The following is a 24,543-nucleotide window of genomic DNA, read 5'->3' as shown; positions in this document are numbered from 1 at the left end:
TTCATGCAGAAAATTCTGACTTTCTTCACGTTATTTCTCAAGTTGAAAGGCGTAGTGGACAACCTGAACTTGGAGGTTTGACTTTGTTCATGTTTCGTCCGGAACGTTCGCACGTAAATTTTATAATACTTACTATCTATTTCATCTACCATATCGTCGTCGGAGCTAATCAATGCTCTAAAGTTCGTTTCTAATGTTTATATTGATACCAAACCAGGTTAAGGATTTTGCCAATTGATTTAGTAAAAATATAATTAGCTACCTGATTATTTTATTTATAAAATTGTCATTGGTAATGAAATTACATTTCTGCTGTACCTTTTTTTGGAAACTTGTACAGATTTTTCAAAATTCTAGAAACTAAATTAAAATTGGACTTTTTTTCTTTTTTTTAATAATTTCTTTGGGAGCTATTATTTTGTTATTATTGGCCCTTAAACTAATATGGTTTTTGGTGATTTTTATTAAATAAAATAAGCAAAAAGAAATGAACTTTTGGGTACAACTGCTTTGCACCTTAGGGTTAGTTTGAATTTTGTTTTGTTTTTTATTTCCTTATTCAGTTTTTTAACTTTTAACATTTTCGTTCTTTTATAATTTTAGCTGATTCTTAAATACTTCGATATGTTCCTCAAGTTGAGAGATTTGACTACATCAACGCTTTTCCAAGTATGTAGTTTTTGCTCTAGTCTCTTGTGTTCCTAAACTTGCATGAATTTTAACCTTGCCAAAACTAATATATTTTGTATCTTTTGTGATAACCGTATTTCCACATAGATTTAGTGGTTTTGATTGCTTTTCAAAAGAAGTACGACCCAGAAAATCCTATTGTCTGTACAGAATTCAGAGGCTTATATTTAAGCTTTGGATTACTTTGAGCTTCAAAAATATTTTTTAGTGTGATAAAATGTATGAACTGTGTTATTAAAAGTGTAGCTCTAATATCTTCTCTTTCCTGCGGAAATGTTCAGCTTCATATATCTTCATATATGCAGAATTATGTTTGTAATTGAGCGTGAAATGGTTTCAATTTTGCCTGAGTAGAAGTTGCACTTATTTTATTCTTCTTGTTTTTGTTTTTCCCTTTACTGCCAGGTCAGAAGCTTTTATGCTCCATAGTTTTTTGTTTTTTTCTTATATTGTAAAAGGATGAATTTGCCACCTAAAAGGATAGCCCATAATTCATTGTAATGGATACTTATTTATTATAAATATTGTCTTGTAATTGAATTTGAAACATCATTTCTGGGTCTGGTATTGATTAGTAATGTAATTCAATCATATTATTTGGTATTAAAACATTTATTTTATTCAGAAAGATTTCTTGTCAGCGGTGATGAACTATATAGTAGAGGAGGCATGAATGGCAACGGTGAGGCCAACCGAACTGGAGACAAAAAACTAAGAAAAATAGTGATTATAATACAACAAGGGGTATGTTAGGTAAACCCGCCCCTGGTAAACAGATATTTCTCTAAAGAAGCTGATTGTACCAGATTTGGGTCGATGTGTGCCAGAGCATCAAATAAATGAAATTAATTCAGTCTACTTTATTAGCTGTTTATAGTGCGGTATCCTCTTTTAAATTTTTTAACTACACTTATTATTGAGATGGCTAACATTGAAGCATCTAAAAAATTTCAATCCATGTAGCAATCCCCTGTGAGGGACAAATGTGTTTCAGTCTAGGATTCAAGGTTATATCCAGTTATATAATTTATCCAATCATTATGTCCAATTACATCCAAGTACAAATTTTGCGACTGATCCAATTAATGGAGAAAATCTTGTAAAAGCCAAATTGTAATGACAGTAACCGTTTGATTACCGCTATTGAAATTAAATAGGTAAAATAATGCAATGAAAAATTAACTCTTTACTAGAATTTATTTCTTAAAAAGTCACGTGTCTTATCAGGACTAATTTCACTGATGTGGGACTAAATACCCATTTCTAATATGTGTTGTTTTATTTTCTAGGAGATCGATGCTAACAATGATGGTTGGATCACTCCTAAAGAGTTTAAAGAGAAAATGGAACAGATGAAAAATTATTCCAAGTAAGTATTCTTTCCATTATTTGATTTCAGTCTTAAAATTAAGGCACTGAAAATTGACTTTTTTAAATCCTTTTCATGGTTTGGTAATACTGTTCTATGGGCTATACTAAAGGAGATGCTTTAATACCAAAAGAGCAGCACTATTCTATTCTCCAATCAACACTATTTCAAAATACAATGGTTGTTAGCGTCGTTACCGTTAAAATGCACCCCATTCCCCAACTCCTAATGGTGCCAGGTGTAGCCTTATTTTTTACATTTATCCATTCCTTTTCATTGCTTGAATCATTGTGTATCTGTTCATTAACGGGGACTTCATTCTTAACCGGTCCATTGCATCACGGTATTGTGGAAGAATGAGGACAATTGGATAAATATATTATTTAATAATAATTTAAAACACAGAGAAAATGGAAGGAAACCCAAAAATCTGATTAATACAAACTTTCTGCATATTATTATTAGGCAAGGATTTTTTTTATTATAGTTGCTGCCTTGTAGTTTTGTATATAGTCTAGGGCTATATCCAACACCTAAGGAGGGGAGGGGCGTTTTGTCATGATAGTATTAAGCATTATATTTGAAAAGAGTTTTGGTTGAGGTATTACTCCAAACGGAGGTATTACTATTTTATATTAATATGTTTTCTACAGAAGAGCCCATAGAGCAGAGGTTTTATCAATCATGCCGAGTCAATTTGAAACTAAATCTACGCCAAGGCTACCAAATTTCAGGTAAACACGCCTGGACAGATTTTTTTCTTTTTTTGCTATGTTTTGGAAACAAAAAAAAGCAATGTTCCAGGATTTTGTGATTAATTCAATATTGTTGAGTGTGTTGTTGTCTACTAATTCAGTTTTTTGGCTGTAATATTGGAGATAGTTTAATGTACGATATATCTCCCAGAGATGAAAAGAAATTGCATTTATAATCCTATAAACACATCTAATAATCCAATAAAAAGAAAGCAGCCTATTTGAAAAGCATTTTATGTAATTCATCGGAATATAAAATCTCTGCGGCAGACAAGGTTTTCTATCTAGCTTTGTCTTGTTTCAAACTGTTTCAAAATCATTTGAGTCAGATACTTTTTTAGTTCTCAGCAGTTAGTTTTATTTGTGTTACGTTATTAGACGCTACGGGTTCCAGTTATTAATATTGATGATTGGGCATTCATTTGTTTTTATCTATTATTATGTATTTTTCTAGCGTCTTTGTTTGTTTTACCTTGGTTTTACTCTTGTTTTTATCTTAACGTCATAAGGTTTCTTGCCTTTCTTCTTCTTTTTCCTCTTGTTTGTTCGGCGCTAAAGTCGAACCATGAATATCCTTCCATATTTAGTGTGCGTTAAAAGTTTGGAAGTAAAAGAGTACATACCCCTTTCTTACGCAAAATTGGAATTACTTGTAAGTAATTAATTACCACGAAACACCTATTTGATATATTAGCTCCCACCCTCCCTTTTTGGGCTGTGAAGACTCTTCCTATGTGTTACCAAACCATACCCGATGTGAGTATTGCTGCTAAAAACCATTTTTGTTGGCTTGAATATTACCTATTCGATTTGTGACAGACCTTCTGTTCTAGCGAAGAGATTAACTTTCTTCTGATGTGCTGTGACCAAAATCATGATGGGAAGATTGACTACATAGAATTTACAGAAAGGTTTCACAACCCAGCCAAGGATATTGGCTTCAATTTGGCTGTACTTTTGACAAACTTGTCTGAGCATATGCCCAACGACCCAAGGTTAGATGAAATTAATTTTTCAATTTATTGACAGTTAATTGGAATAACAATCTGGGGTATACTAAATTGTAATGCACTAATTCTATTAAATAACTGCCCAAACCTCTAATTTGAGATTAACTGGTAGAAACTCCCCCTTGGAAGTTTACAAAAATTCTTTTTTTCGTGTTTTGTTTTTATCCAGAAAAACATTTAAGTTAGTAATAAAGAAGAGGAAAAACTATTGACCAGAATTGAAGATTTATTTCGTATGAAGCTTCTTATTAATCCAGATAAAAAGAATATAAAATATGGTTACTTGACCGACTCTTTTTTAAAGGCGGAATTGAACATTAGTTCAATTTCTTCTCTTCTTCTTACAGCAGGATCAGGTGTTTTCCGCCTCACCTGGCATATGATATTAGGATGCTATATGGGACTTTGTTGAGCCGCATTCTCCCCAGACGCATGGCAAAGACTCCACGTTAGTTTGATTGAACCTATCGTCTTCGTCTTCTGGTATTTTATGCGATGAAATCTGTTTGTCTTATTGAAATAAAAAGATTTTATTCCAAAGGATTCAAGTGAATAAAAAAAAGACAGAGGCTTATAAAACTATTTTTATTAAATGTTAAATATGTCAAAATTTCGAAGTTAATTTCCATAATTTTATCACCATGCCTCTAGATAAACTTCAAATTTTATAATTTTATGCCAGAGTTCAGGAGGAAATGTGTCAGCTGACGCTCCGACATGGAAAGTTTAAGTTTCAGTCAACCTAATTTGCCTGATTCTATTTCTTCTGGCTTACAAAATTTGACTTGATCAAGAAGACGCACATTTTTCAACATGAAACAGACTGAAAAATTGCACAGGAAAATACTAATAATGATTAGACTACAAAGAAACTCAAGATTCTTCTAGCGCTTCTTTTTTTCAAGGAAACTTCTAGCGAAGAGGAAACATCTCATGTGCTTTGACCAAAATCTCTAGAAGTTCCCTGTTTTTGCAAAAATCTGTTGTTGTTTTTTGTTTTAGAGTGATAATAACAATCCAACTTGCTTCTTGAATTCTTCACTTCACTTTTACTTATGCTAGGTCTGGGCACGATCTGTTTTCACAATAATTTTTGTTGTTTTAATTATTTTTGTAATGTATATGTTGCTATAAAGTGTGTTTCAGTGATGTCTTTAATTATTATAATATTTATTCTGACAGGCTTTGTAAAGCTTACTGCGTTTGGTGTTTATAGAAAATTATATAAACAAATAAATCTGGGAATAGAAAAGCGTAAAACTTCGGTATATACTCTTGTTAAAAGGGTAAGGCTTAACTCGTGTGAACTGATTAATAATATTTAAGCTAACATGGTCAACAGTTCATTTTTGTTTTTGTTACCTCATTGAGGCTGGCTCTACTTCACAAATATTAACACAAGTTTTAGTTTTGGATGGATAACAGGAATTTTATATATTTAGAATCAGCGTAAAAAGCCGATCATTTTAATATATCCTTTGTTATCGAAATACCGTTTTAGAGTTTTGGCTACTAGTGGGCCGAGTCGCTCCTTATTTACAGTTTTTTACCACGATAGAGTTGGTTAAAAGTTAAAAAAAAGATAATGTTTGGTGACAGCATAGTCTATTCCATTTTTATGGCTATTACTTAGTTTGATGACCATTTAATAATCCAAATTGATTTATTTGTTTCTATTAATTACTACAAAACAGCAGTTCTGACATATTTCTCATGTAATATTCCCCTAAGATTCCCCCCCCCCCTCCTAAATGTCTTGTTAGTATGCCAGTTCTTTATTTTTTAGTATTGATTTTTTTTTTTTTCCGAAAGTTAATACTCCTCTCTCTTTCCATTCCTTTTTTTCTGCCTGATTACTCGAATTCGATCCAAAGTTATATATATATATATATATATATATATATATATATATATATATATATATATATATATATATATATATATATATATATATATATATATATATATATATATTAAAATAGTAAACACAAGTTTGTTGATGTTTCAGGAAAGGGAGGCAAAATTATATGACTGGACTTGACTTGACTTTTATTTAACAAAAACATATACATAAATTTTTTACAAAGGAGAAGAGAGGAATCTCGTAATGTCTCCTCTATAAAAAAATAATAGGAAAAAGAAATTACACTTCCCGCTAACATAACTTCAAAAAAAAGAGAATATGTTGGTTTATTTTTTTATATTTGATTTTATATGATATGTTTGATATTAAATCATCTTACTTTGCTTATGTGGCAACATGTTCAGTTTCATTTTTAATTTTGGACTAATAAATTCTATTTATGTAGTCAATAATAGCTGTTCTACATTACCATTTTGTAATATAAGCCATTTAACATAAAAATCTTAAATGCTCTGTGATTGGTCAGCTAAAAATAATCCACCAATCTAAAAGAAGCTTACATTCTAACTGATCTAACTTAAACAGAGAAATAGGTACTTATCTAATGTGAAACGACTGTAAGTATTGCGGTCATGGTCTATTTAATTCTTGTCTGTCTTTTCAGGCTTGGTCGCTTCTTGGAGACAGCAGGAAGTGTCCTCAATTATTTTGAACCTTTCCTTGGAAGAATTGAGCTTCTAGGATCTTCGAAACGGATTGAACGTGTATACTTTGAAATTAAAGAATCAAATATTGAGCAATGGGAAAAGCCACAAATTAAGGAGTCCAAAAGAGCTTTCTTCTACTCTATTGTAACTGAAGGTGGAGACAAAGAAAAATTAGAAGCTTTTGTCAATTTCTGTGAAGATGCTATCTTTGAGATGCAGCATGCAACTGCTTTAATGGCAACAAAGGATGACGGAGGAGGTGGTGCTCCAAAGAAACCCGAATATAATTTTGGGGACGATGAGCAGTAAGTGTGAGAGTTTCGTTACAACATTCTTGTTTTCTTTTGTTTAGTTTTTTTTTGCTTTTTTTAGCTGGGTAGCTGGGTTTTGATGCCAGAATAAAGATGGCCTCTTGAAATTTTTAGAAAAAAAAAAAGAAATAAAATTCAAAATTGTACCAATTTTGACGCTGCAGTATAATTAAACTTTGCCGTAAATTTATGTTCAGGTTTTACACTTAATGTTTTGTTACTACTTCTACCTATTTTTAGTTTCTCTAAAACTTGTTAGAATGGCACCCTGGGTCACACCCATCCTGCACCCAGCGGGGCTGAAGCTTCCCTTTGGACAACCTCATAATAAATCTGCCGACTTTCTTTGCTCTAAAAAAGTTATTTATTTCCATAATAATTAAGCCAAATCCACCAGGCTTTGCTTTGTGTAATGCTCTCACCTTTTCCTTGAATTAAGTAAAAAAACCAGTTTTTTTAACTGAAAGTAAGGAGCGACATTAAAACTTAAAACGAACAGAAATTATTCCGTACATGAAAGGGGCTGTCCCCTCCTCAACGCCTCGCTCTTTAAGCTAAAGTTTTTTATTGTTTTTAAAAATAAAGATGTGAGACAGAGTTAAACTTTAGCGTAAAGAGTGAGGTGTTGAGGAGGGGACAGCCCCTTTCATATACGGAATAATTTCTGTCCGTTTTAAGTTTTAATGTCGCTCCTTACTTTCAGTTAAAAAAAACATGATTTTTTTTTTAGTTATTTGATTTCTGAACGTTTTTGAATTAATACAGCTTTGATTTTGGCTCACCGTACATAAATAATTAAAACGAAATTTGCATATTAATTTTACTTTTTTTGGCTAAATGGCTTTCTCGAAATTTTGATCTGACGTAACTTACGAATTAACTTACGTAACGAACTTCTATATTCGTAAATTTTTATTACGTATATTAGGGGATTCACCCCCTAGTCAATACCTCGCTCTAATAAATTGGGATAAAATACAAACATTAGCATAGAGAGCGTGATTCTGAGGAGGGGAAATTATTCCGTATATGAACGGTTGCCCTCTCCTTAATACCTTGATCTTTAAGCTATAGCTGTTAGGAATTTTAATAAGGTTTCCAATTCTAATTATACTATTCCTATTCTAATTATACGGACCTTGTGTTTCAGTAGTAGTAGCCGTTCTTAAAAAAATGGGACAAACAGTCAAAATATAGCGTAAACAGCAAGGTATTGAACAGGAGGCAACCCTTCATATACGGAATAATTTCTGTTCGGTTTGAGTAACAGAAATTATTGCGTAAATGTGGGGGTTCGCCCCCTCGTCTCTTTACGCTAAAATCACAAAGGCCCTTTAATTAGAAAAAATAGCTCTTTTGAAAGTACAAAAAAAACTTTAGCGCAAACGGCGGGGTATTGACGACAGGGCGAACCCCTAATATATATAATAATTTCTGTTCGTTTTAAGTTTTAATGTTGCTCCTTACTTTCAGTTGAAAAACTGTTTTTTTTTAAATTTAATTTCTGATGGTTTTTTAAATAATGCTGGGAAATCCGGCATCCTCTTCATGGAAAATTACCTTCCCCTATGAAAACTTCCTCCATGTAAAGATCCTCCCATGTAAACTTTTCTCAGGCTCGTAACTTTTGATGGATAAGACTAAACTTGATAAACCTTATATATTTGAAATCAACATAAAAATCTAATTCTTTTGATGTATCTATTGGTATCAAAATTCCGTTTTTTTTTTAGAGTTTCGGTTACTATTGAGCCAGGTCGCTCCTTACTTACAGTTCGTTACCAAGAACTGTTTGAAATATTCAATTTATGATTTAAAATTGGTGTCACAATTGATTATTTGTCTTAGGTAATTATAATCAAAAGTTAGGAAATCAGTTTTGGTCGCTTAACTTTGGCAGCCTGTGTTTTGAAAGCTATTGTTGGTTTTACAGCAATGACTTTGGCCCTGAACCCTCCATACAGCCCACTTTGCGACTGTGATGTGTTTATTCATTTCCTTTATTCATAACTTAAAAGAAAAATACTATACATCCTAAACTATTCTTCTCTTCATTGATTTTTTGCGTAAGGGCATATGAGGAAACGAAGCTGCAGATAACGAATATATTTTTAGAGTAAATATTATGGTTTTTTTAATTAAAAAGAATTAGCATTTGACAATTATTTATTTACTTTACTATATTATAACCTTTCATTTATTTTTTTTGCACTATGTATCACAGCTGTCAAGATTTGAATAATATCAAGTATTTGTCAGAATATTTTTTCACCGTGTCCTAAGGCAGACCCTAGAGCTGAGAATCTTCCAAATACATTCTATGTATACAATGGTGGATTTAGGGTCTGGAAGAGGGAGGCCCCCTGGCTTGGGTGCAGTTTACTTTTCTACAGTGTGCACTTACATTTAATCGAGTATGAGTGCAAAAAAATATTATCAAAAATCTCTTCAGCCTTCCCCTTTCTCCCACCATCCTAAAATTCTTAAATCTACCATGTATTTACAGGAATGAATTCAGTTGGAATTGCAGCCACGTTATATTCTTTTTCAGAGAGACATGGACATTTTTTCCCCATTTGGTATTTCATTTTAGAAGAACCCTAAAGTAAAATGGAGAGGAGCTTTACCAAAGAACCTATTGAGACATACCTTTTGTACTTTCAATATCATCAAGTGGATTTAGCAATAAGTGAAAATATAAAAAGTGGGTTATGTACCTGAAATTAATATAACCATTGGAAGACAACCACCCCAAAAACTTTTATGGGTAGTTAGAATATGGTCAGTGATTGTATTTTACCTAATTTGTATATTTTTAGGTATTTTACCTAATATGTTCCTTTCCAGGAATTCCTCTTGATTTTAAAAAGCCTTTGTATTTTTATTCGTCCATAATTCTGACAAAAATTAGAAAATTCAAGTTGACAAAGTTTAGTGTTTGAAACACCTTTTATTGACCAAGTGGATTCATATACCACGGATAGGAATTTGGACACGAGCTTGAACATGTAACCATAGTACGATCTCCTCCTGGTGGGACATCCAAATATGAGCATTCGTTTGCTCGACACGGGGCGAAAATGCTATCACAAGACCAAGGTGCAAATGTAGCCATATTTTGGAGGCTTGTTGGATTTTTCATCCATTCTATACCCTTTTGAATAGTTACTATATACACATCGCCCCATCTTAGTATTTCATCCAGGAAATCTGTATAACCATCTAATAGATATCTTGCATCTTGAAACCAGGCACTGTGGGCATAAATGCCAAATGGGGCTCTGTTTGTCTCGTAATGCCGACGGAAATTTTTCATTAAAAAGTCATACTGTTCTTGCCTTGTGGGCTGATTAGGACACTGGTCTACCATTGAGCAAAAATGAGTTTCATTAAGCTCCAAGTTCACCATTGGTATGGACCAAAAACCAGGATAGCGTCCAGTTGGACATGGGGGGTTTTGACAATCAACGCCGGCTTCGAAATCTCTTGTAAAAGGCCAGAGAGGAGGATTGGTGTGTTGGCGGGTGTGATAAGAAGCATCATAAACACTACCTATTTCTTTCAGCGGCTGAATCATGGCGTCCCCTCCAGGTTGTACAAATGGGGCTCGGCTTCCCACAATGCTATCAATTGGAATATTCGCATTATTTGATATGATGGTTTTCAATCCTTCCATTTCGTTATGCCATGTCTCGCTGCTTGCGGATTTCCAGTAATCTGCATTTGTGTCAGTTCCCCTAAGGGAATGAAGAGCAATTTCACAACCTTTTTTATATAGGTAATTGACATACCTATAGTCACTGTAGTCATGAGTGAGAAAGTAAGTCATTCCTATTGGACAGCCATTTGGATTTATTCTTTCACCAAGAATATAATCGTAGTCAAGAATGTTTGAAACGGTAATCGCTTCGTCAAAGGTCAGGAACACCATCTGTGGAATCTCAAATGGCTGATACCCTCCGGGTGAACCAGCATCCCAGCACCTGCATTCCGGCTCCACGCAGCTTGTTCTAGAAGTTAAAAAAAAACAATGAACTATCTTTAATATTCTCCAAAAAATTATGTCCAGCATTGTAGATAGATTCTCGAAGTTAAAAAAAAGTTAAATGATTTTTAGAAAATACTGCGCTAGAATTCTAGACCTTTCTCGTGTACACCAAATTTCTCAGGTACACCAGCTAGATTACACCTTCTTACAATGTTGCTGATTAATTTACCATATTTTTTACTTTTAAAGAAGCCAAATTTCGATTGCAAGTAACCAGAAATTATTCATAAAACTTTACTTTTTGGTTGATGTGGCAATTAGCTTTTCTACAGTTTACATCACCAATAAAACAATCCAAACCCGCAATTTAGGTATTCAATCATTCAATTTTGAAAATTTTATTCTAAAAAAAATATCTGATCGGCTCTAACTTGTATACACAAACTAAGGGACAAACTGAGGGACGCGCCTCAGGATTTAGGGTGGATAAAGGGACTATTTATTGCTTATTAATATGAACTAGTTTTGGACTGGTAGAAAAAGGCATAATACAAGATACTTTCGCTTGGAATAACAATGAAATTTAGACCATTCTAAAGCTTTTTGATGGAATTATAAAGTTTCTGATTGTTTAAATACCGATTTTGAATCCACATATTTTGGTTCCATTTGAAGAACCAGCTTAAATGTAATGTACTTTTTGTGAAACTTTAAAAAGTATTAAAATATTATTTTACCATCAATTTTTATGTATGCTTTTACTCTTTGATCCATATATTGCGGCTTATTTTTCTTTTTAAATGAAAATTGATTAGCCACTATGTCGTAATATGTCCCACGTTCTATAGAGCTTATTCATATTGGTAGATTTTTCAATGGAATAGGTCTTTAATTGGTTGGAAGTAATTTTATGTCATCACTTTTATACAATCAGATTTTCCACATTTCTTGGCTTGTGATAATTTAATAATGATCTTAACAGGGAAAGATTGTTATCCCAAAATTAATTGAGTTAGAATTAACTCAATCATAGTAAAAATAAAAGCTGCTAAACCAAGGAGACTGATGGCCAAACAACTTGCCAATGGTTAATTAAAAGAATCAAGCAGATCTTATTGCACAGCTGTTCCGAAAATTTAAAATCCTATTTAGTTGGTAGAATTCAGTTTAGTTAGTTGCCTAAGTTATAGTTAGAACCAAAGGGAGGTAATATACAAACTAAAGGCAGCGCAATCTACTCATATAGTATACAAAAATTAATGAATCAAGCAGAAGTAACCCAGGAATTTTAAAATGAAGAGCTTTTTGAGAATGAGAAGGGTGTTTACCTTGATCGCTGGATTTTGTTATTTAACTTCATCAAAGATAAGGTAATGAGCTAAAAAGATTTTGTTTTTCTAGCTATTATGACTAATTTTTATGTGATTGATTACTAGAAATACTTATAGAACTGAGTGTAGTGGTTGCAGGCTAAGTAAGGCATAACCTAATTTGACACCCTATTGTAGCTTAATCTTCACTGTTCCTATTTTAATGCTAAATTTTAAAAATGGACAATCCTGGGCTTATCCGCAAAATATGAACATCTAGATATCCAAAAATGTAAAATAAATTTTGACCTTTTAACAAATTCCAGAATTGACAGGCCTTTAAGGGTAGAACAGCTTGTCAGTACAACTATCCTAAATTGTTCTTTACTGTGATAGACTAATGGGAAGAAAACCTAGTTTTTTGCAATGAGGCTATATCCATCCTACAGTGTTGTTTACTCGGGAAAATCTAGGAAAGCTGCAAACGAGCTAGTTGGCACATAAAGCGGGCAAGTTGGCATTTTAGGTGGAGGGATTGGGGCTACACTTAGAGCGGGATGCTCTTCGGCGATCTTAGAATTTTTCACCATTCATTGAGATGATCTGATAAAAACCAAAATGTAACACTTGAATAGAGTATTTGACTTTTACCTTCTTACTATGGTTTTGTCAGCAACCCTTACATTGGTACAAAGTGAAAGATTTTAAATCTTTCAAATAATTTAGTTGATCAGTCATGTATTTGTTTTCTGAAAGCTGGAATTACTGATAAACAGATGGTTTTTCGTAATATTTAGAAAAAAAAATCAAAATCGAAGAATTAACTTTTTAGTGAAATTTTTAAAAAATTTGGAAAATTTTTAATATCTTCTTTTAAAGTTTGGAAAAAAAAATGACTTTGGACTGAAAGGAATTGAAAAAGATCACGGTAACCCAACTTTTTAGAAATCGTTATTTAGACACCCTAAACATGACCCATCTTCATGTAAATTCAAATATTTCTGTGAAATCAAGTTGACCACTGAAAAGCCAAAAGTGAGCCACCTAAAGAAGGCAAGAATACCGTTAGTTTAAGTATTTTCTGATTAATCTGGACAATAATAAAGAAGCAACTACCTAAAAGGAGGGAATGCTTATTTTTATTACCTGACTGTCTGCTGAAAAGCTAAAGGCTGTGAACGGGGAAATGTAGAAAGAAAGCAAGTTAAATCAATTAAACTAATAGAAATCAAACTCACGAGTCACATTCTTCAGCTGCTTGTAAAAGCTGAGGGGCAGCTGTAACCAAGGCAATATTGAATAACACCGAAATCAGTGTTTTTAGAGCCATGATTAACTGGCTTGGAAAAAAAATACAGTCCCTTTTTGTTCAATTTTGCTTATCGCTGTGTTGTTTACTTTTAAAGCCTTAAATTGGTAGCTAATCTCTTTAGTACCGCATTGGATATTTTTGACGTCAATATTAGTAACACAAATTCCTCATTAATACATTTATGGTACAATATCCTATGTATAATTTTACAACTGTAATGCTTCGATAATGCGAATTTACCCTGCCCAACGTGATTCTGGGCTTAACGAGACGCTCCTCTCAAATCAAAAGGTTGAGTAAATATTGATTGAATAATTTACAGGAAAAAAGAATATTTTCATTAAAATTGAAAACTAAACTGAGACAGCCCTGTTTTGAGAAAATTATACGGGTTAAATGAAATAGAATAAAAAAGCTACTAAATTAAATTTGTTTCATTGCATCAGTACAAATAATGAAACCGATTTTGTTTAATAAAGTGATCCATCTTACGAACTCCAATTACATGAATTTGCTTTACGCAATGATCGTATGTCACAAAAAAAATAAATGTAGCTTATACCGACAAGCTTAATGCAATGGGAGAAGAAGAATGATCCATACCTTCAAAGTTGTAAAAAAAGTTCAAGGAATGTTAATCGCAAGGTGTACAGATATGTAAAGTAACATCTTTTATCATACATCATTGGCAGTTTAACAGCTTTCCCTTCCTACAAAAAAAAGAAAAAAAAGTCTTTTTTTATTGGAGTGTTCAACTGTTTTCTGAACGACATCAAGCGGGAAAGTTGGCATTTTAGGTGGAGGGATTGGTGGTGCACTTAAAGCGGGACGCTCTTTGGCTATCTTAGCATTTTTCACCATTCATTTAGATGATCTGATAAAAACCAAAATGTAACACTTGAATAGAATATTTGAATCTTTCAAATAACTTTGTTGATCAGTCATTTATTGTTTTCTGAAAATTATAATTACTGACAAACAGAAGAAAAGCTATTAAAATACTAAACAAAACTGGAAAATGAAAGCCGGCTTACTTGTAGGGGTCAAATCTTCAAAAGAATTGAGAAACATAGCATAAAAAGAAAGAAAATGTAAAGCCCTTTAAAGAAGATTGAACAGACAAGGAAACGAAAAAGAAGTTCCGAGGAAAAGAGTTTCAGACATGACTTGACTAATAAACTGTGGGTTGCTGATCTTTGAATGGAATATTAATGGCATTTATTCTTTTGCTCTACTAACGCTTTTCTCATTAATGTAATAGTAAGATTGAAACAAATAAACATGGGCACCTAGACGGAAGAAGCTTTCGAAAAGTTATGCTGCCTGGCTTTTGTACCCATTTCTTTGCTCCAATTAAAAAAATGTGAACTTTCAACGCTCTAGGAAAGTAGTTTCCTATATAGCTTTGAAGTCTTACAAATTTAGTGAAAGCTGATTTTTCTCTACAGCTTTAAAGTGTTAAACTGTTTTCTGAACCAACGTTGCGGAATGATAAACCTTTTTACAATTGGATAATCTTGTCCTCGTTTGACAGAGCTGCTTTTCTACCCTGGCTTGAAATACCAGATAAATACATAAAAGCGCTATGTACGAGAATAACATTGCTGCAGTTAATGTAGGAAATGAGGTTAGTAGCTTGTTCTGTATTGAATCAGAAGTTGAGCAGGGTTATGTTGTATCCTTGTTTATATGGATCATTTGATAGGCTTACCTTTAGGAGGACAGCAAAGGGAATGGGAGAACTTGGAATCAACTGGGAGAGTAAAACTCTCCTAGACCTCGATTATGCTCATGATTTAAGCATTCCAGATGAAAATGTTAGCCAAATGAATGAATGAGTTTTGCGAGTTCAGGGTGCAATAATAGTATGATTCAGAGTGCAGTATTGATTCAGAGTTCATAGTGAATGTATCTGTCATAAATTGGATATTATCAAACCAGTAAGCTTTTTCAGTGAATTATAATCCCAGTGAAGCTATTGGATTTCGCAATATTTGTCAAAGGATTATAGTTCCTGACCTATGATAAAACCTTTGCTTAATCTACTAACCTAGTTTCTGGACATTTATTTATATTTTGTAAAAGTGTTATGAATTTGAAATTTTTTCACTGATAATATTGAAGGTTAGCCATCAAGCAGTGTGATTTTAAATAAATAGGACATCTGATATTTAGAGGCATTTACGCTACAATTGAGGTGGGGAAAGAAAAGTGAGCAGAGGGGGGGTGGAGAGTTGTTAGCAAGAGCCGTGGTACCCGCTGGGCTTGCCCCTTAAATTGTGGGGACAAGGTAGACAGCTTTCAACGCTTCAGTAACTTTTCTTCCAAGGTAACCACCAGAAAAATTTTGAATATATAGTTCAACCCTTAAATATCTGCCTAGAATTCGATATTATTAATTATCAAAGAAATTGGTGAATGTATTTTGGACTTAATCTAGATTAATGAAATGAAAACTGTGCTGGTATTGAATCCAGTTTTAAACTTTGTATCTAGATGCATGACGAAGGGTATTAAGACTGATATGTTCGTTAACAAAGGAATAGAGTTTTTTGATCATGCCAGTATTATGGAAGCCAAAAAACTGCTGTGGACTTACTATGAGGTTGAACTCGGATATGAAGAACGATTACGCGAATGCAAAAAAGACTGTGATAACCTGACGGATATCGCAAAAGCCATATGGCGCTGTGGTAAGGCCGGTGAAGAGCTTCTGACTTTCGTTATTCTCGAACCGGAGTCTGTTCCCACGTGTGGTGACGAAATTGCAGTCTGTATTACTACCAAAGTGAACGAAATGACGAGAAAAATGGACAGTGAGCTGCAACAGTTTTCCCGCAAGTTAGATACTCTGAACAATGGTTTGAAAATTATTGCTGATTCCAAGAATCAGTCTACAGCCTCCTCGTCAGTCTCTAAAACGCCAAATGTGGAAAAACAGCTATTCTCGGTTGTCGTGAAAAATATGCCTCCTGAGTTAGACGATCCAGGACAGCGTAAGGCCTTTATAACAAGCTTGGCACCGGGTGATACAACATTAGCGGATGCAGTGCTCAGGCGGAGAAATAAGGAATGGCAACTGTCAGTCTCTTCAAAGCAGGCCGCCGAAAAAGTCTCGGCTGCCCTCAAAATTAGCCATAAAATTGACAATCGACTTGTTAATTCCCAGTTCATCGGTATAGTGAAACGTCTCCCCAGCAACGTGACGGAGGACCTTCTGAAAAATCTGTCAAAAGACTGTGAAAAAGCAATCAAGTGTGGCAATTCGCAAGCGTTTAAAATGTATTACCCCTCTAAAAGTGCTTTGTCCGCTGCCTTAACGAACCCGATTAAAATTGGTTTCGAACTATTCCGTCTAGAAGAATTCTGCTTTTTGCCTCGAAGGTGTTATCGGTGTCACCAGGTGGGGCAAATAGCGGCGGACTGTAGGGAAGCTGAAAATTGTAGCCGCTGTGGAGAAACTGGCCACACAAGCTCCCCTGAGAACCCTTGTCAAAATCCTACTCGGTGCCTGAATTGCAATTTGACTAGGCACACATGTTATTACTATGCCTGTCCTGATGACAGAAAAAACTTGAACGATAGATCACGCTCCCAAAATGTGTAATATTCTGTCTTGGAATATAAATGGAAAAGCACTTGAGAAAACAGTTCTGCTTGATACTATGAGCCTAACAAATGAAGTAATTTGTATACAAGAGCACCTGCTTTCCGAGGACAATACTAACCTGCTCAAGTTCTCAAGTTCACTCCAGTGTTTTATTTGGCCACCTGAACATGTGAAATCCAGAGGTCGACTATCTGGTGGTTCAGCCACTTTGGTGAGAAAGTCTCTTCAGTCTGAACTTTTAGCATCAAGTAAACACTTCATCGCTGTTAAAGTTCGCGATACTGTTATAATAAACGTCTATCTTCCTACTAATTATAGATCTAGCCTCTCGGACAGCAAGTTCACGGGTGCATGTACTCAGTTAAGCCGTTTCGTGAAGGCTCAAATTCCTGAGAATACGAAAGTTCTATTAATAGGGGACTTCAACTGTGAGCTATTTAATACTGAATCTGAAAGGACTCAAATCGTAATAGGTTCCCTTCCTGATCAGTTAAATGTCGTTGATAAGGACAAAGCTTACACATTTATCAGTGTTGCCAACACTGCCTCAAATCTTGACCATGTGTTAACGAACTTCCTGGTGAGTGATAAAGTCAAAGCTGCAGCTGATGGTTCATACTCTGACCATTTCCCTTTGTCATTGTCAATAACACTGGACTGTCCAAAGTTGTCGGGTCCGTGCAAATCCCAATGGAGAGTATACAGTGACTGGAAACAAGTGTCGAATAATCTCTTTGCGGCTACTTCTGGGGATATCCTGAGTAAAATAAAAGTTCCCTTCCATCTGCTGCAAAGAGATACAAACTCGTATTGCAATGAAAGTGAAATACGTCTGCAGATAAACATGTACTGTGCAGAAATATCGCATGCTCTGAGTATTGCGGAGAGTGTAGCAGTTCCTGTGAAGCGTATCCGTAATAGATCACAGGTGAAAGGGTGGTCTAGAAATCCGGAGCTAGCGGCGGCTTGTGCGTTGGTGAAGCTATGGCTGAAAGTTTGGTATGATAGCGGGAAGATTCGAATCCATACTAAACGGAATTTCAATAAAGCGTTAGATGCCTACCGTGCAACCCTAAAAGAAAATTTTGTGCAAAAGCTCAGTAAGAATCCGAACCTTATTTGGTCGCTTCAGTCTAAGCCTGAAGAAGCCAAGCCTACGTCTAATATTTCTGCTAATCAGTGGAGTGCTTACTTTTAGTCCGAGTTCAAAGCGCCTGATCCAGTTATGCAGTCTAATTACAAGAATGAGCTGGCTTCTATGCTTACCGACACCTTCGACGATTTCTCAGTGTCACCGGTCACAATTTGCCAGGCCGTTAAAAAGCTGAAAAAGGTATACTCAAAAGGCTGCGATAGTATTTGTTCTCTACCTATTTCTTTAGGAGGTTATGTTCTTTACCATCATATTGCCCTCCTGTTTCAGATGATTTTGACACAAGGGATAGTCCCGAGTTGCTTTAGTCTGGGTATGGTTATACCGATATTAAAGAAGGGGAAGCCAGCCGAACAGCCTTTTTCGTATCGGCCAGTAACGATACCTTCAGTATTTTGTAAACTATTCTAGATTGTTTTGTTTGATGAGATTTATGATAAGTGTGAGATGCTTCCACACCAGTTTGGTTTTTGAAAAGGCCTGGGGTGCACCCATGTACTTTATCTTCTTGCTAACATATTACTTGATGCTCATCTCTCGCGAGAAACTTTGATCTTAGGTTAGTATGATGTCGGGAGAGCTTTTGACTCTGGGATTCATGCCCAGATTTTGGTTGAGCTGTGTAAGCGAAGCGTGCGTTCTTCTATTGTAAGGTCACTACGTGATATGTATAGGAACCTCAAGCTTCGCGTTCGTTTGCAAGATGGTGAGCTTATTGGGGAGGTTTCCGTACATAAGGGAATTAAGCAAGGGGCTAAAACGTCTCCTACTTTGTATAATAACAGTGTTAATGGTACACAACAGGTTATTTCTCCAAGTTATATTTTCAAGCATATTGACTTGTCCCTTCTGGGTTTTGCAGATTATCTTTCAAATCCGTCTCGGTTGCTTTCTTCATTAGAAAATAATTTCTCGCGTCTTGAAAAAAGTTATGCTGATATTGGTTTGCAGTTTAATGTAGAAAAGTCTGCCGTTTTGTTTTTTAATTGCCCTGAAGATAATGCTACAGTCAGGATTGGTGGAATTATCGTAACACCGTCTAGTCACATTACGTACCTTAGCCTCCCGATTGGTCGTAATCTTCGAGAGACCCAGTCTTTGCTTATTGAACACCTTTCTAAAAAAGTGCGCATTGCCTATGCGGGTGTTGTCACTAGCCGTCGCAATTCAAGCCATAAATATTTGGCTCGTGTTTATAATGCAGTAGCTTTGCCTCATGTCTTGTACCTGTCTCCTTTTTGGAAGCTCCTGAGTGCACAAAACAAGAAAGACATAAGGTTGGTATTTTTCAAGTATGCCCGATATCTTCTTCAAGTGCCGCCTTTTGTTAGAAACCGCCATATTGCTATAAAATATGGAATTGCTGAGCCTCTGAGTGCCGTGGAGGAGGTAATTCAGAATTACGTGAAAAAACTAGAGCTTCTGGATCACGAGTGGGCCCACCTTCTCAAATAGTTGTGTTATTATGTAGTTCTTTCTGTTTGTATTTGTTTTTCTTGCCAGTTTTTGCTTTTTCTTTCTTTTCTAGTTTGTGCTCTGTCTTTTTCTGTTTATTGTAAGACAGGTTATTAATGAAATTCATTCATTCAAATAAGAAGACTAGGCCACTAAGACTAGGAATAAAGGAAGGTCAAGATGTGATGTTGGGTAACGAGAAGATCAATCAAGTTAATAGCTTCACTTACCTTGGTAGTATTATTAGTAAAGACGGTGGGTGCAGTGAAGATGGTAAAAGTAGAAAAGTCAAGGCCCAAGGTGGCTATTTGTGGAAAAAAATTTGGAAGAATAGGAATATAAGTCTGTGAACGAAGATTTCATGTCTCAAAAGATGTAAGGTCTAAGCAGTTTTGTTAGCCAAGACGGGCAAAGTATATATTGGTCTGACATCAATCAAGCTTAATATCCATTATTGTGTTAAAATGATTATGTATTAAGAATAATTTGCTCTTATGTCTAATTACAGAGGAGGGCTAGAGCCAGTTAAGCAAAACATATCTGCATTTAAGAATGCCCTTTTGGATCTTCTTTCAAAACTATCACCTTCCAATATCAAGAGGGAAGTCAACAGTCTAAAAAAGAAACCAGTGACAGAAATTATTTTCACTTTGATGAAGCTCAACTATAAGATCGTTTCCTTTTCTGCGTTTTCGGTATTCTTTGTTATCAAGTAAGTGATTTCCTCTTTTTCTTCGATTAAAAGTTAGTTCTGGTTCAAGTAAAGTAATTAAGCAACCCTCTTTCTTCGTTCTAAGTCAAGAGTCTTGAATAACAAGCAATCTAACCGTATTAAGAAACTTATAGTCTGAAGCCAAAGACACAGCCTATAATAAATTATCAAGTAAAATTCAAGGCTCTTTATTTTAATTGTTGTATCGGATTAACGACTTAAAGTAAATGGTCAAGTTTTTTCCAATAAACGGATTGCTGATATTGAAAGTTTTTTACGTAACTGTTCTTTTTATACCTTTGAAAGGAATTTGCTAGAAAATTTTGTAAAATTTTTGCAAAAGGAATGTCAGTAAAGTTTTATCACAACCAAGAGTGGTTTTGGCTTCTCTCAACCCGCTCCCCTCAAAGGCTAGAGTATCATACACGCTTTATTATAAACTGAACAAATAGCTGATATTGCACGTTTACTTTAGCTTATTGATTTTCTATACAGTTGAAAGGAATGGATTTACAAGGAAGGCACCAGATTTGAAAAGAAAAGAAAATTTGTTACATAATTAATTCTGGTTTAAATCATTTATGTTGTTTATATACTTTTGACTAAACTAAGGTCCTGGAAGCTTGAGGTATATTTAATTTTTTAATTTTATAACGAAAAACAAATTTGCATAAAAATGAATACTTTGTCTTCAGTAAACTGGACAGCTTTTGGGGATTCTGTTTGTTTTAAGTTACATTTCGTTCGTCATGTTAATTTTTGTTTTTTAGGTTTGACATCTTATATAAGCTAATTTTAACTCGTTTTTAGCTTTAAATTCACCTTAATTTTTCCTAAAAACTTTCCTTTTTTATGTCTAATTTTAGTTTGTTTTTTTTTTTTTTGTTTTTTGTTTTTTTGTTTGTTTTTTTGTTCATCTTAAAAGTAATAAAGTAATCTAACAAGTTTTATCAAACAGTTCTTGACAACGAACTGTAAGTAAAGAGGAAATTGTGCCAATAGTAACAGAAACTTTAAAGAAACAGTTCATGACAACGAACTATAAGTAAGGAGCAAATTGTGCTTATAGTAACTAAAACTTTAAAAAAAAGAGTTCTGAAAACCGCATATACATAAAATGAATTGGCTTTATGGTAATTTTAAATATGTAAAGTTCTTATTAAGTTTAAAGTTACCCATCAGAAGCTACGAGTAAAAGTCGATTTTCCTGATTTTCTAAAAAGACACAAGACACCCCTAATAGGGCTAGTGATCCATGAGTACTATTCCATCAAAGTCAGTATATTATAGAACCCTGTTGTGGAGGTTCCAAGTCCCTATCTACAAAAAGTGGATTTTTTTCCAGAATTTGGCATTTTTCCCAGAAGTATCATCACAGGTGCGTTTTTATTTGTTGTCGTTTTTTTGTAGGGATGATCCAATCGAACTAATGCTCATAAGAAATCGAGAGAAAACTCATTCGAACGAAAATAAAAAGTTCTATGAGTTTCCCAGTTTTAGAGATAGTATTGCGGTGTCATGGTAGATTCGCCTATAAAGATGAGCATATTTAATATAAACATTTACCGTGGAGCTCCATTGAATTCAGTTGATTTATTTGAGGCTTGATAAAATTACGTACTGTGATGTACAGTTGCACAACCTCTACTATGGAGGAGGGCTATTAGAAATTTGTATAGTAAGAAAGTTGTAAATATGTCTGAAGAATAAAAAATGTAATTTTGTATGTCGAAACTATTCAATTCTCCTTAGGTCCTCAGATAAACATGTATTCTGTTGTTGTTTTGTTTTTTTGTGGGGAAGGGGGGGGGGAATTTATGTCTATAATCCCTTCACTTTCTGTAAAAAAAAAAAATACCAAGGATATAATATGGGTGCTGCGGGGTGATTGCTCCCCTTTTATCATAAAAAAGAAATATTTGTGCACCATGAGAGATTTCATTCATATGCTTACCAGTACACAAGGTTGGGAAGTGGGTGGACATCGTGAGCACCGCTAGGAAATTTTTAGGAATGGTGAGGGGACTAATAATAGGAGCTTTGTTTTTATCCAAATTTAAATGGGAAAATTTCCTGTTTTCCTATTTATATAAATTGTTTAACGTCTTCAGTTTTTCTGGGGGGGGGGGGGTCATTGCCCCATTCAACGTCCGCTAGAAGAGGTGCTTTATTTTCAGGGCTCATGGGACATGAGCCCTGAAAATGGTCTGTTAGAACTACTTACCTTAGGAACAGTGAAAATGATGATCCTATAAATAATCCCTGATATTTCAGACCTCCCTCTCCTGATAAATATTTGCAGTTGCACACCTTTTTAGGGATAATGATCATTCCTGAAGCACGTCTGTACGAATTAATATATATTCGAATTTAACTTGAGCGTAAAAATGGAGGATGAAGGAGAGTTACTAGTATCCCTGACATTTAAGAGAGGCTTGAATCGAACAGTTCGTAGTAATAAACTCTATGTAAAGAGCAGTCCTTGTCAATAAAAACCTAAATTTAGTAAAACGAAGGCTTGGTTAGACATAAGCAACAATTATTTATACTAATTCTAAATATGCAAAACACATTAATTTTGAAGGTATTCATAAAGCTATTTGCCTGTCGATAACAAAAAAATCTTAATTTCTATTGTAAGGGTTTTTATATAGCCTCCCAGTCTCAGAGGTTATACTGGTGTGCAGTGCAATATACCTTTTGCCCCTAAGCATGAATGCAGTCCAGAAAAATGAACCGTTATTATGGAATGTTTATCCCATAAAACTAACGACTTTAAAACATCGCAGAGTTGCAAATGTATCTCTTAGGGTATTAACGAAAGGATTCTTTTATGTGGAAGGATGGCAGTTTTTAAGTAAAAAAAAAATCATTTTATGTGGGGTGGATTTAAATAGGGGGGAAGCTCAGGCCTCAGAGGTACGTTTCCTTCAATCTTCTGTCCATGTTTTGAAACTTTTCATGAGTAGCGCTTTAGACTAATTGAATGAATGTTCAGATGATGACGGATTTAACCTCTTTATATATAAAAAAAACTATTAACGACTAGACAAACGTAATTCCTTCAAAACCTTACGAAAGCTTCCATCTTATTGTATAGGCGACGGTTCCTTTTTGGACAAGTATATTTCACTTGGAAAAGTAAATACACTAAACGAGTTCTTTTTCTCGAAGTATTAGTCTGCTAAAGTTATTGACCCTGGGTATTGCTGTTGAAAACGAACGAAAGTTAAATAAAAAAAAGTTTTTTAAAATGAAAGTAAAGAGCGACATTGAAGCTTGAAAGGAGCATATATTATTCACTATAGTAGGGGGGCTAACCGCTCTTTAGACCTCCCCCTCTCCCGCTCTTTGCGCTTATATTTGAATTTATGTTCCTTAATACTTTAAGAACAAATGATATAGCACAAGTGCACTTAGAATGGAATAAATAGAACTTTTCTCAATTTCACAAGAAGGGAAGAACTGATTGGTGTGCATTTGCTTTAAACAATAGAATTTTCAGGTCAAATTTTTTAAAAGACAGTCGGTTGCAAATATGTTGATCTCATAAATGATTTTAGCATACACTATAAAACTTAGGCGTAAAGAGCGGGGGATTATGGAGAGAGCAGCTTTCCTCATCTACTGAATATTTTCTCTTCGTTTAAGTTTTAATATGTAAAAAAAACTTGTTACTATTAATTATTAGGAGCAGGAGCATTAGGAGCACTCAACAATGGGTCCTAAAAACACCTGTTCAGTACGTATACTAAGACTGAAAAATATACTGAACTGACAAAATTGCTCCTCTTCTTTCAATCGTGAGGCATGCCTGTTTCCTCCAGCTCAAGTCCAAGACCCGTTGAAAAATCAGGTTTCAACCTAAAACTCCTTCCGAAGAGTTCAAAAGAGTCTTCTTCCACCGAGAGGTCAAGGGAACCTCACCCAGATATAGTTGGTGCTTTGTCACAAAATTTCAACCTCAGAACTCACCTCATCCAGTCCAACCCTATTTCTTTCCCCCTATTTTCCCGCACACAATAAACTCATAGACCGTTTTTCTGGTTAACCGTGGAAAGATGTCCGACAATCAGTCCCTTCAATACCATATCCCCTCGAATATCCCATATTCTAGGGGATATTCGCTGGGATAGCTAACAACTCTAAATTCGTTCCTCTGACCCTGGGTCCTGTCCCCCCAGAAAGATTAGAATCCTGTTTTATTATCAATACCGCTTAAAAAAAAAGTTTAACGGAGCATTTGTTTACACAGAAAATGAGCTTACAGAAACCAAGACACCATAAAAGACTTGTG

The 24,543-nt window shown here is 34.6% G+C and overlaps 2 protein-coding genes across 2 annotated transcripts in view; one reads left to right on the top strand and one right to left on the bottom strand.

Moving 5' to 3' along the window:
• Positions 1-24,543, top strand: part of RyR (Ryanodine receptor) — a 602,377-nt gene that overhangs the window by 501,358 nt on the left and 76,476 nt on the right. The window contains 5 exon segments of the mRNA XM_089093383.1: positions 604-669; positions 1,980-2,059; positions 3,648-3,809; positions 6,353-6,700; positions 20,043-20,246. Of these exon segments, the coding sequence (XP_088949509.1) occupies positions 604-669; positions 1,980-2,059; positions 3,648-3,809; positions 6,353-6,700; positions 20,043-20,246 (860 nt within the window).
• Positions 9,563-13,369, bottom strand: LOC148949347 (chitin deacetylase 7-like). The gene is made up of 2 exons (XM_089093382.1): positions 13,243-13,369; positions 9,563-10,716 (listed from the first exon to the last, which is right to left on the bottom strand). The coding sequence occupies exons 1-2, from the start codon at positions 13,332-13,334 to the stop codon at positions 9,657-9,659; spliced, it is 1,152 nt and encodes a 383-aa protein (XP_088949508.1). The 5' UTR covers positions 13,335-13,369; the 3' UTR covers positions 9,563-9,656.

This window comes from Artemia sp. Qi Xiang Cuo, chromosome 8 (genome assembly GCF_049724085.1).
Source record: "Artemia sp. Qi Xiang Cuo chromosome 8, ASM4972408v1, whole genome shotgun sequence".
NCBI lineage: Eukaryota > Metazoa > Arthropoda > Branchiopoda > Anostraca > Artemiidae > Artemia > Artemia sp. Qi Xiang Cuo.
Note: the sequence above shows the minus strand (reverse complement) of the source record. Positions and strands in the feature narration are given on the sequence as shown.

What these genes read in the sequence shown, in the direction of transcription:
- LOC148949347 (XM_089093382.1), bottom strand. Translation starts at nt 13,334, where the DNA reads ATGGCTCTAAAAACACTGATTTCGGTGTTATTCAATATTGCCTTGGTT. An exon ending in GCAGCTGAAGAATGTGACTC is followed by an intron (nt 10,717 to 13,242) that starts GTGAGTTTGATT and finishes TTTAACTTCTAG; the next exon opens with AACAAGCTGCGTGGAGCCGG.